The sequence below is a fragment of the Phalangium opilio genome, unplaced genomic scaffold (genome assembly GCF_054372755.1).
Source record: "Phalangium opilio isolate 3A_F unplaced genomic scaffold, DU_Popi_V2 ptg000075l_1, whole genome shotgun sequence".
In the NCBI taxonomy this organism is placed as follows: domain Eukaryota; kingdom Metazoa; phylum Arthropoda; class Arachnida; order Opiliones; family Phalangiidae; genus Phalangium; species Phalangium opilio.
The window spans coordinates 2,169,260-2,180,905 of NW_028324184.1; the positions used below are offsets into that span (position 1 = coordinate 2,169,260).

The following is an 11,646-nucleotide window of genomic DNA, read 5'->3' on the forward strand; positions in this document are numbered from 1 at the left end:
ACCCTTTATTAGTTGCTCTTTCTCCTTTTTGCGACCTGGAATGCGGACCACGGAACTTTCTCTCCTTACCGTGACTATGCCCCACGTGGGCCCCTTTAGAGAAAGTTCCCCAGTTAGAGCCACGCCACTCTGGACCATCTTTGAGTAGATAAGTTTTGTTTTGTTTTCTTTTGTTTTATTTTATGACTTAGTTGCAATTAAAGTTAAATCAGTTTTCCCATTTTTCATATTTAATTTAGTCAGTTTAGTTTTTATTTAAGACCTTCTTCACACGTAGATTCAAAATCGAACCTAGAATACCTATTTTTCAGTCGGTAGGCATTCTTTTATAGCTCTCCCAAATCAGCCGAGAATTAATTCACTTTAGTTCTCCCATCTTTGAACATTCCGTCACAGCTTCCGATTCGAAGTCCACCGCTTGATTCGAACTAATAATAATCCATTCGTCGTCATTAATCACGTTACTACAGTCCAAATAATTAACGTTTATTACAGATGCTGCTATAAGATTAAAAGCGATATCGGCTTCCTAGAAAATATACTTGTAAATGAAACTTAACTAAATCTTCTTTCGAAAAGAACACATTTAGCCTACCGCTCTGGCTAGAACGCCAAGAACACCAGTAGAGTTTCCGGGACCGTAAATTTCCCACAGGTCCATCATATCCATTAGTATTCCCGTATAGCTAATAGTTAATAAAGGTCAAATAATTATTAAAACACTGTAGTGTCTGAATATTTCAAAATAATTATTCAGGGTTCGAGAAAACCCTACCCAACGGATTTTATTGGGTTTTACCAGGTTTTTTTTTAATATTTGGCAGTCGTGTGAAATGTGGTAATTGTTATTCAAAGGTCACTGCTTCAAAGTAAAAATCTTCAATTGTTTCATAAAAATAAGAAATATTATTAAACAATGCTTTTGAAGTTGAAACAATAAATATCTTTAACTATAATTATACAGAAAGTATTTTAGAATTTATATTTTTTAAAATTGAATCAAGGTTTTAGTGATGGGTTTTATTAAATGGGTTTTTAGTGGAAATTCTATGGTTTTATTCAAACCCTATAATAAATGGAAACATTTATTTTAAAAGTTCAGAACGATTTAAGGCATAATAAATTAATTCTTTTGCGACAACTTTATGGATATGCTGAATTATTCGAAGAAGCTATACCAAACCATGCGGGTTAAATTTAATTTTACTTTAATTTTTCAGATATGTTGTATTTTGTTTTATTACTTTAAGTTTATTTTGGATATAATTGATTCGACCACCAGTTTTATATGCCCGTCCACTTTTACAAGCGAGGCTTCCTCGTACATCCCAAATAGCATAATCTATAAGAAATTACCAAAATCGATTATTCATTTGAAGATTACATATAGTTAGTTCAAATCGCCGAAAAGCTCTAAAAGTTAGGAGTGATATAAATAATTTTGGACTAAAAATAATGAAATGTTGAGAAAAACCGGAAATGGACCAAGGACAACATTACATCTTAGTTAAAATATCCAAAAAAAAATATGGTTTTATAGTTTAGGTAAATTATAGAAACAAAAAAATTAGGAAACGTAATTGTTAATATCACTTACATCTGCAGCGACGTAGGTTAATATTTGTGTTTGGTTCATTTTAAATGACAATATCAGTAATCAATTAACTTTAAATCTTTAATAATTTTAATTACGCTAATTACGCATATACGTAACAAAACCCACTGAATATGTGTGTCATAATAATTATAGCTACATATTTAGTTTGAATCTTTTAAATGTGGTACGGGGCCGTTTGAAGCAAATCTTATAAGTTGGTTCAAGTCTATACTTGAAATCCACTAACTCACTCATTGACTCTTCGCAATTTCAACTAAGCTTGAAACCCACCGCCAGGCTTACTGGTCACGGAAACGGATCGATATGTCCAATCTTTATTCTCGATTATAGGCTTTTTGTCATAATCTAGTTGTAAAAATGCATTAGGGTAGACTATACAAATATAAAACCACTCTACACGTGATATATTTTGAAAAAAACCATTACAAATATAGTATTAAACCAGAACCCGATAACGGTTACTGAATCATGCTATTTATTTTTACTCAAACAATAATAGCTAGAAACTTTCTATTGTTCGTAAGAGTTCTGTTTATTTTTTTTACAGAACAATCTAGCATAGCATTGAATTCTTTAATTTGTCATAAATGGATTTTTTTTCTTGCCATAACTTTTAATTATGTAACGTTCTAGGAGAGTTGGTGCCTAAAGTATTTTAAAAATTGCAAGTTAAAGGTTTCTTAAATAGTTGCCTTGGTAATGCAACGACAAAACAAGATACTTTAATTAGTTATTTTGCATCTTCGGGACCAAATGTCAATATGTGGGTTAAAGCTTCCTTCACACCAACCAATGAAATTGCGTGGATAGTTCTCAAACCCGTCACAAAAAAACCGCATTGAAATTAACGTGGGAGAGATATGGGGACACTTTTCTTCCAATTAGCTGATTGTATTCCTGAATAAAGTTATTGAACTACGACAATTTTCAACATCGCGTTATCTCTACGAAAAACAACGGACAAGCTTGATGTCCCTTAAAGCTTAATTCTCACTCAGCGGAAAATCACGTTGGCAAAGAGATGAGAAAGAGGGAGAGAGAATCAGTATAGGCAGCCGTGATCCATGCGTGGTGAAAACGGGGGTAAATCTACGGTACACCGCGGTGCCTGAGCGCTGCTTTCTCGCGCACAGTTGACGTAGGGGATGGCAGAGATAAGGCGAAGAAGTCAATCCTTCATGCGCAAAGGATGTGCGTCCTAAAACTAAACGTACCGAAAATTGTTTTTACTACCCCCTATTTTCCCATTTTTCGCCGGATTTTATAAAGCGCGTTTCTATCTCCCTCTCTCTCTCCTCTTTGACGGTGGAATGGAGTTCAACTGTAAAATTACACGCGGAGCTCTACGGAATTTGTATTAAGTTTTATTTTATTAGTTAAACACGGCCTTTTCCACCAATTGACGGACGTTTTTGTAAGATGTCTCTAAGTTTGAGCTCGAGGGCCCACACAAGGGACCGCTGTTTTTATAAAATTTCACTCTCGAACTCGGAATTATTTTTTCAAAGCATTTTAATGCGATTTGTATAAGAAATAATACGTTAATAATGTATAACAGAGTCGAAAAGGTCGGTCATTTTGTAACTACAGGGTCAGGTGCTCAGTGCAATGTGATTGCATTCAAGGTTCCGCAGTCAAATTTCCGCCGGCTCTTGGCGTATACAAAAGTTTTAACAGTCGAACGCCAGTTTTCCGTCATGATTTTTTTCCCGCTGAATGAGCCTTAAACTTTAAAAAGACAAAAACAATATCCGCTGGTACAACAACAGCGAACTTCAAACGCTAATACAAACAACGTTATAAAGAGAGAGAGTGAAATAAACAAAAAAGGAAATTGTAAGTGTGTGAAGTTAAGCGTAATTTCATGCTTTTCATCTTTTCTATATTCTCCCAAATGATACTGGGTTTTAAATTGAATCTTTGACCGCTCGTAAAATATAATTCCGGTTTCGAACAAATTTTGTGTCCTTAAAAAATTAAAATTATCAAATTAGTAAGAGTCCCAGAAATGATTGATAAAAACCAAGAAGAAATATACATATAAGAAGCCTTAAATTCGCCTCTGGTGCTCGCATGATAGTCGACAATCCCCTCTTCATAGGTGGGGGACGGAAACGAAGCGGGCTTAATATTTTATCTTATTCAATGTTTTCCACTTCTATCTCTTTTACGTTTTCGTTAAGCCTTGGTTTTTGATTTTTGGAACTCACGAAATCATAAGGATAGTACGCTTGGTTCGATTTAGAAATAATTATAGAATGGTTTTCCTGTAGGGACACATATTCCAAATCCAGCAACTCAGTTCAGAATCTTTAACTAACTTGTTAATGGCAATTAAAAACAATTCCCGTTCCGTTTCAGCACCGGGGGGGGGGTAGGCAGCCTCCATTTCCCGTTTACTTTGCCCCTGTTTGTTTCTCTAGTTAGAAATATGTCATTCGCGTCTGTATGACCTATTCCCGCAGAATCCAATGGTAAAACGCAGATCTATGACGAAAATGAAAGGGGTGGGGTTTACTTGTCTACTGACACGAGCGCAAGAGTAGAAGCCTAATATCTGGCCCGTTTATGCCTTCTTATAGGTATATTTCTTCTTGTAAAAAGATTGTAAAAATTACAGTTTCTTGAAAATCCCCGAGATGATTGGGTTCCCATTCTTCCTCATTGGGAACGCTGCGATAGTTTTAAACACGGATTCCCGTGAAATATGAATCTCATTTTCGAAATCATCCCAAATTTCCAATAATTCTATTCCTTCCATTATAACGTCTTTAGGAAGGAATGTAGTTAATCTGTTATGTTGTAAGTCCTCTAGAAGTTGAAGTATAAAAATTTCTCCTGGTTTTACTATCATGTTGTGTTTTTTAATTTGATTCTGAACCTTCTCACTTACTTCTCCAGCAGGTCTCTGAAAAAATACCCACAATGTTTTTGACATATTAAAACTGAAAATAATCCTTAAATACAAGCGCAGAAATACAATCAAGTTGGGAAACCAAAATATACCTCTCCGAGTCGAGACGCAATTAAGAGGTTTTTCTTAAATAAATATAGTTGATATTAATTATTTTAATCGTCTTTAATATACCTTTATTCTAGTTAAATCGTTTTAAGAAACTTTATTCCTAACATCATTTTAATCAGAGCTATTGTTGACGCTTGAATTCAAGTGTATGCCTCTTTAACAATTTTTGAAAATTTAGGGTTATAACGCAACTGATTCTCAATAAATGATTAGAACACCCGCAATTACGTGAACCTTTTGTGGAAGCCCTGCCATTGGGAGGCTATAGACGTTTCTCGTAACCCTAGCCAATCGCCGCGTACATTTATTTATTCTTAATCCTAACAATGGGAGTAGAAGCCAAAAATTGCTTTCTGCGAACACGTCTACTCCGATTTTCCAACTGCTAAGGCGGTGACAGACACACACTCGGAGAGGTAATAAAAAGTATTTGCGAGGGGTCAGTCACTCAGCGTAATCGGTGTACAAGTCTGAATCTTTGACTGTTCTAATGTGATTACGCGTAACTCTTCAAAAAAAAAACACTACTCTTTACAGTGCTAAGATGATTACGCGTTATCCGCAATAGCAGAAATACATGTTCATGTATTTCTGATACAATGTCTTACCTCGAAGAAATGAGCAGGGACGGTATTATTCACAATGAAAATAGGAAGATTTGGATGTTTGAGTATATCTTCCAAGCGGTCAATAAATTGACCTTTCGGTGGTAACGTTAGTCTAGCCAGTATTCCACCAGATATACACTGTACTATTATGAAGCAAGCGATAACCCATGTTGTTATAATTGTTCTGGTTCCCCAGTAAACGGAACTAGATTCGCCTATCAAAGTTTGTAAATTAATAATCGACCACAGCTTAAAATTGATAAACTTTACCAGGGATAGATTTAATTTTAGAAGTAGTATGGAGAACGGTTAGTATTTACTTCAGTCCGACTCATAGCCCCTCCCTCCAAGACGTAACGAAAAGTTGAAATTGCCTCACTTAAACTACGTTTTGATGACGTTGCTGATGGAGACGGCGAAAACTACGTAATTCCTCTTTACCTCTATCGCTATGACCCGCCTCTTCTTTCATACCCCCCACGTCCCGTGGAAAGGGGTCCGGGACTATGACGCACGCCCACATTACTCTGTTCTCCATTCCTACTTCTAAAATTAAATCTATCCCTGACTTTACAAGACTTCATACTACATAGTGAAACCATTTATAATCGTACTGAAAGAAAATGAACAATTTCTCGCGAACGGGACTTCTCTGTACTGACAGGAATACATGGATTTCATTTACTTGGAATGTTTAAGGGCCCAGAGACCATATACTGATATCTCACTGAAGGTAAGGGCAAGGGCTTAAAACTTTGTTAAACTGCCGGCTCCTCTTTTCTCGCGTCTCATTGGTTATTCGAATGTTTTGGATGTTTTGGTGCTACGTCGATATCGCGTGATTTTCAAGTTCAAATAAACTATGCATGACGTCAGGATGTCTGTTTCTACATAGCTTGTCTTAAATTCAAGCGGGAAATGACCTGTTAAAGATTCGAAGTTGAAGAAATCCATATATTAAATCCCTTTTCTAACTGCCCGTTGGTACTGTTGGCGTAGCAGCAATTTCGTATTTATTTTCAATCCGAAAATTTAATCAAAATCTCTGCTGTTTAAATTACGAGACGATATTTTTTATGTATGCTAACCCTGTTATATTTTAATATCATCAGGAGTTCATAATAACCCGAAGGGGGGTTATTATGAACTCCTGATATCATGTAGGCCTAATGGTAATTATTTTTGTTTGAAGTTCAATACATTCAGACAATTGACGAGGAATCGTTAGGAAAAGAAGCTTTGACACTATGGATACTAAAAAAAATTTAAATGGTTTCAAATTGCGTGTACTCGGCTGAATCAGACCTTGATTGAAACAAATAGCCGTGGTTGAAAAGAGATAGCAATAGAAATTTCTTGGAAATTTTCTAGGTTTTTCCTTTGGAATTTTAAACTTCCAATATAAGGTATCCATAAACATCCACGCAATCGAAATAAAAACCATAGCGCAACCGATAGTAATCCATGTCTATTAAAACATGGAAATGTTATTAACCTTAATATGGACTGTTCATAAACTATATCACGAGGGAGCAGTATTTGTGTAGAGATGCGAGTCTGAATTTACAGAAACTATTAAAAAAAATCGTCTTTTGGAGTCTAGTTTATCCTCAATTTCCCATTATATAGTTCGCACTGTTTAAAGGGAGGATGAAGAAAAAATGAAGTGATTTTTTTATCGATTCTTCTACCAATCTGCATAGTGAAGCATCCAGAAAATAACACCGATTGATTTTAAAATTACAATTAGTTTGAAATTTCATGCGAATAATTTTAAACAAGGACCTCCGACCAATCACGTAACGCCCTGCCTTTTTATTAACAAAATTCTCGTGGCACGTTCCGTGTTGAATGAAATTTATCACGTGATTTGATAAAATTTGCGCGCGATGCGACAATCGCGGCGCGAGACGTGGAGCGTGCCACGAGAATTTTGTTAACTAAAAGGCAGGGCGTTACGCGATTGGTCGGAGGTCTTTATTTCAAATTTTCCTTAAAATCTGAACCTAATATGATTTTTAAAATCATTCGTCATTGTCGCATTTAAAGTCAATGAAGGTTTTTTTTTTTCATCCAACTTGACATTCCCCATACGAGCTCACAAGTATTTAAAAACTTATTCTTACTGTTCGGTCAAAGACACTGATGAAAGCCATAGATTTAGATTCGTACTTGACCGATTGAGCTGAACTAAGTACCATCCATTCGTCTTCAACTACAATGTTAGTAAATTCCACTTGCTTTATATTGGTGTGAGATGGTTCAGATAAAGTGAATCCTAAATCGGCTTCCTGGAATGGCAATTGATTCAGTAACTAACTAAAGGAAAGACAAGCGATAGAATTTTCATCTTTTTATTCGATGAAGCACATGGAAAAATAAATATTTTTGTGTAAACTTCGAATATCAGAAAGAAAATTGTATCTTATACCTTTCGGGGTAATGGTCAACATACACCTCTTGCTAAAATTCCAAGTACACCTGTAGCGTTACCATCTTCGTAAATCTCTCCGTAGTCCATGTCATTTTCAGTGAGTGTCCCAGTGTAACTGCAAAAACGTATGAGAAAAACCTAGTTAAGGTTGCTTTATTGACCAAAGAACTAAAACCTAAAGCGTCTTCTATGAAATGCTGATTTCACTGAAGTATTTTGGAATTATAGAACTTTGATAATTTACTTTTGGGAGAATTTTGAAATTGTAGAATCCACAACTAATTTCACAATACCATCAACTTTCACAGGATACGTTCCCTTATATTCACCCCATAACGGAACCTGTACAAGATGTGAAATAAATATTAGAGATGGTAATGCATATGATTTGGTCATTAGATAAAGAAATTGACTTATTTTGCCTGCATAGCAATAAGTTACCTCTTGTTTCTCCTATAAATTCTGATTGAAGGGAAAACTAATTAAATGAACAAATAACTTTCTATAGATTGCTGCTGTCAAAATAAGAGCAATAACAATATCAAAGTCATCATAGGTATACATTTATAATACATAGAAGTTAATTGAATCGTCTTACTAATAATACCATATTTCGAATAATTTTATAGCGGTAGAATACTTAGAATAGCTGTAGAAGTGTTAGAATAGAAATTGCGAGTGTTTTAAATTTGTCGTGTGATTAAATGATATAACAAGTATCAAGATGATATTATTGTCGACAACGTTTACTTCAATTTTACACTCTGTTTACTAGCCAAAAGAGCTTAAAGGCCGACTTCCATCGAAAAGAGTTCTAGGGAACTGAAAACCGAGCATCGCGACTAACAATGGAGCGACCGTGCCGATTTTCGAATCCCCGCTGGGGTAAAAGATGGAAGGGTTCTAGCTAACTGAAAGCCGTGCAATGTGGTTCTAGCGAATTGAAGATACACAATAGAGAATTTCCTTCAGGGGAAAGCAAAAATTCCAGAGGAAATAAATTTAAAGGGATTTCTATTGTTCATCTTCAGTTCGCTAGAACCACATTGCACGGCTTTCAGTTAGCGAGAGCCCTTCCAACTTTTGACCCAGCGGGGCTTCGAAAATCGGCACGGTCGCTTCATTGTTAGTCTAGATGCTTGGTTTTCAGTTCGCTAGAACCCTTTTCGCTGGAAGTCGGCCTTTAAGATACCCTCTCTCTCATATCTCTTTACCATTAACTTTCGACATATTGCCTCTAAAACAACGGATTAGCTTTAATACGTACTTCAGTAGAACAGTATCTTAGAAAAGGCGTTTCCTTCTTCGTCATCATCAACAGAAATGAACTGAATTCCTATTTTTGACGTAATTAGTCCTAGATAAAATTGCTCCTAAAATCCAAAATGGCAGGAATTGAAAAATAATATGTCCTTTTCCAAGTTTCAATAGATCTGAACTGATATGACGCCAGTCGCGTGATTCGGTACGGGTGAAAATGTTTTACGAACATGAGTACGCACGCGTAGTTCACAGCTACTCAGCCGTATTTCGAAAGAACCATGTTTAATTTGAAATGTCTCATCAATTTTATTTACTTTTTCTGAAGCAGAACGCGATGTCTCTGATGAAACTTTACACGAAGAAAATGCAATAGAAAAGAACATTAACATATTGATTTTAGTCGCACTTTCCAAGGACATGGTATACTGGATGGTTAAGCCAGTTGCTTCTTAGAGCTAGTACTTTTCCCCGGAATTGACTGCATTTATTGGTTATTTCATAAAATATTTTTGGCCAATTATTACGCTAAATTGAAAATAAGTTAAAATTCGAATGATAATGGTTTATATTTAAAAAAAATTACTTTATATTCTGAGCTGCATGCATGAAAAGTGTTTAGTTCTGAATTAGAAATTATATAAGGTCAGGAGTTCATAATAACCCCCCTTCGGGGGGAAGTATGAAACTGGCCATAGAGCTAATGGTAAAAATCGCGAACAACAAGATTCTGTCGTTGCGCATAGAAAGGATTAGCCTGTTTATGGACATACAGCCTTACAGTATATCGTAGTGGTATCTATGCTCCTTGGTTTTCGTTCCAAAACCTCCGTTGGCTGGGATCTCCGTCGAAAAGAAAAATGGCGATATGGTGGACGTAGAACCACGTTGCAATTCTTATATTAAAGATATTGGGAATAAATTTGTCCAAACCGTTTTAATTTAACCACGGAATTCTCACTCACACATATCACAACAAAACATCATTGACGATCGTTTAAATGTTTTGTAGAAAACTAGAAACCCCGACTAAAAAGCGCAAAAGCCAACTTCTTAGCCAAGGCTTAATTTACACCGTTCCGACAGAAGCAGACGTGAGCCATTTTCGCTCCCAAAATCACAAGATAAAAATAGTGCTAAAGCGGAAGTGTGTAAGTTAATGAACGTGGGGCGCTAAAAAATGGGGTAACTATTTCTTTGGGAGTTAAGCGGTGTATGAATCCGCTGAGCTTTACGGCGAAACTTTGTTGTTACGGGCTTTTTAACCTGTTTCGTACTTCGGGTTATTATGAACTCCTGATAAGGTGAATTTTTGAACTCAATTAGCTCGGATCACAGGATCGTTGAATATCTTAAATTAAAAAAGGAATTCCATAAAAGCTTTCGCGATTTCATTACATTTAATGCTTGAAATTCGCCCTAAGCTCTCCAACCCTTGCCTTGGAGGTCTTTCTACGCGATTATATACTCCCTGAAGTACAACTACATGAACGTACATTCACTTTTACTGTTTCATCCGATTATTTGCGCTACTAGTTAGTGTTTAGATATCAATAAATTTATTTTCTCGTGCTTCAATAACTGTAAAAGTAAACTATTAATTACTAAATTTGTACAAACAACCTCCTTCAGCGCCCATAAAGTATACCTCTCATAATAGTTTGCTAATTTATAACCAGAACCTACAACATGCTAATTAAATTATAGATTTGGCCTACATTTAGAATGTTAACAATATCAATATTTACCCTACTACGTCGATAAGATCACCAGAAATGGTTTTTGGTTCAGTTTTAGTTTTTGCAACTGAGACTAGACAGTGTTTTGTGGAGGAAAAAAATTCGAAAGAACTTTTTAACTCCCTAGTGTCAAAATAGCTTGATTCAGAACGTATTGATTGATGGGAAATTGTTTTTCTCCATTATCCGCTTCTCAGGTCAAAGCTGATAATATTTACACGAAGTTGATTGATTAATAAAATACTTCTGTATATATAGTTTTGTATCTTCAACCAACAACGGATAAATCCGTTTTTGATTCAACAAAGAGAAATTAAACAAACAAAGCTATGCGGTACCATATTAGCGCACAAATGTCGTTCTTGGATAGTGTTAAACTGTTATTTCACTAACAGGGTGTATCTGATAAGTGTTACATAAATTTCACTGTTTTTTCTGAGTGGAAAATTTCAAAGAACATGGAGTATGCAACAATGGTTACGAAGATATGGGCTCCAAAACATTGCTCCCTAAAGCATGAAAGTAGTCACACTTGTGGATTAAGGCATAGCTTTCAATAGTCTACAATCTAAGAAATTATACGAACCTTTATCTTACAGAACTATATTATTGAATGGTTTCAAGTGCGCGTACGCTGGTAAATTAAAGCTAGTTATTCCGTATATGTAACTGTTTCTTTGTTTTATGCTACAATCGTTGTTTGGGGAGCCCATACCTCCGTATCTAAATGCTTTAAACCCCATCCATGTATCCATGTTCTTTGGCACTTTCCATTCAGTTTGACCATAAGAACACACCCTTTAATTTATTTCAGACCTATAGACAAATTTATTGGCTAGCATGTGACTGCAGGTATTAGCTATAAATATATAGCTTTCACCCTAGCTTTTATCGCCGCACTTGTATTGTACGAGTGTCAAAAGTTTTTTCTTCTTCCGCCTTGATCTGCGTATTTGGAAACG

The 11,646-nt window shown here is 35.6% G+C and overlaps 3 protein-coding genes across 4 annotated transcripts; all 3 read right to left on the reverse strand.

Annotated features, from left to right (window-relative positions):
- Positions 1-18: 18 nt before the first annotated feature.
- On the reverse strand, positions 19-2,892 carry LOC149658748 (uncharacterized). The gene is made up of 4 exons (XM_089844385.1): positions 1,598-2,892; positions 1,245-1,342; positions 596-686; positions 19-529 (listed from the first exon to the last, which is right to left on the reverse strand). The coding sequence occupies exons 1-4, from the start codon at positions 1,634-1,636 to the stop codon at positions 359-361; spliced, it is 399 nt and encodes a 132-aa protein (XP_089700511.1). The 5' UTR covers positions 1,637-2,892; the 3' UTR covers positions 19-358.
- Positions 2,893-2,957: 65 nt separating this feature from the next.
- On the reverse strand, positions 2,958-5,723 carry LOC149658749 (uncharacterized). Its single transcript, XM_089844127.1, has 4 exons — positions 5,640-5,723; positions 5,252-5,500; positions 4,237-4,526; positions 2,958-3,585 (listed from the first exon to the last, which is right to left on the reverse strand). Exons 1-4 carry the CDS (start codon positions 5,721-5,723, stop codon positions 3,342-3,344), a joined length of 867 nt encoding a protein of 288 aa, XP_089700253.1. The 3' UTR covers positions 2,958-3,341.
- Positions 5,724-6,382: 659 nt separating this feature from the next.
- LOC149658750 (uncharacterized) lies at positions 6,383-9,574 on the reverse strand. 2 transcript variants are annotated; one of them, XM_089844487.1, is made up of 5 exons: positions 8,953-9,574; positions 7,930-8,027; positions 7,707-7,800; positions 7,378-7,542; positions 6,383-6,719 (listed from the first exon to the last, which is right to left on the reverse strand). In XM_089844487.1, exons 1-5 carry the CDS (start codon positions 8,998-9,000, stop codon positions 6,408-6,410), a joined length of 717 nt encoding a protein of 238 aa, XP_089700613.1. In that variant the 5' UTR covers positions 9,001-9,574; the 3' UTR covers positions 6,383-6,407. The 2 variants fall into 2 exon arrangements, with proteins under 2 accessions (XP_089700613.1, XP_089700612.1); XM_089844486.1 differs by lacking the exon at positions 8,953-9,574 and having other exon boundaries at positions 7,930-8,468.
- Positions 9,575-11,646: the final 2,072 nt, after the last annotated feature.

What these genes read in the sequence shown, in the direction of transcription:
- LOC149658749 (XM_089844127.1), bottom strand. Translation starts at nt 5,723, where the DNA reads ATGAAAGAAGAGGCGGGTCATAGCGATAGAGGTAAAGAGGAATTACGT. An exon ending in ATCAGCAACGTCATCAAAAC is followed by an intron (nt 5,501 to 5,639) that starts GTAGTTTAAGTG and finishes ATCAATTTTAAG; the next exon opens with CTGTGGTCGATTATTAATTT. An exon ending in TCGGGGATTTTCAAGAAACT is followed by an intron (nt 3,586 to 4,236) that starts GTAATTTTTACA and finishes TAATTTTTTAAG; the next exon opens with GACACAAAATTTGTTCGAAA.
- LOC149658748 (XM_089844385.1), bottom strand. Translation starts at nt 1,636, where the DNA reads ATGAACCAAACACAAATATTAACCTACGTCGCTGCAGAT. An exon ending in TAACCTACGTCGCTGCAGAT is followed by an intron (nt 1,343 to 1,597) that starts GTAAGTGATATT and finishes AATTTCTTATAG; the next exon opens with ATTATGCTATTTGGGATGTA. An exon ending in TTGGCGTTCTAGCCAGAGCG is followed by an intron (nt 530 to 595) that starts GTAGGCTAAATG and finishes TATATTTTCTAG; the next exon opens with GAAGCCGATATCGCTTTTAA.
- LOC149658750 (XM_089844486.1), bottom strand. Translation starts at nt 8,081, where the DNA reads ATGACCAAATCATATGCATTACCATCTCTAATATTTATTTCACATCTT. An exon ending in TTGGAATTTTAGCAAGAGGT is followed by an intron (nt 7,543 to 7,706) that starts GTATGTTGACCA and finishes TTGCCATTCCAG; the next exon opens with GAAGCCGATTTAGGATTCAC. An exon ending in TCAGTGTCTTTGACCGAACA is followed by an intron (nt 6,720 to 7,377) that starts GTAAGAATAAGT and finishes ATGTTTTAATAG; the next exon opens with ACATGGATTACTATCGGTTG.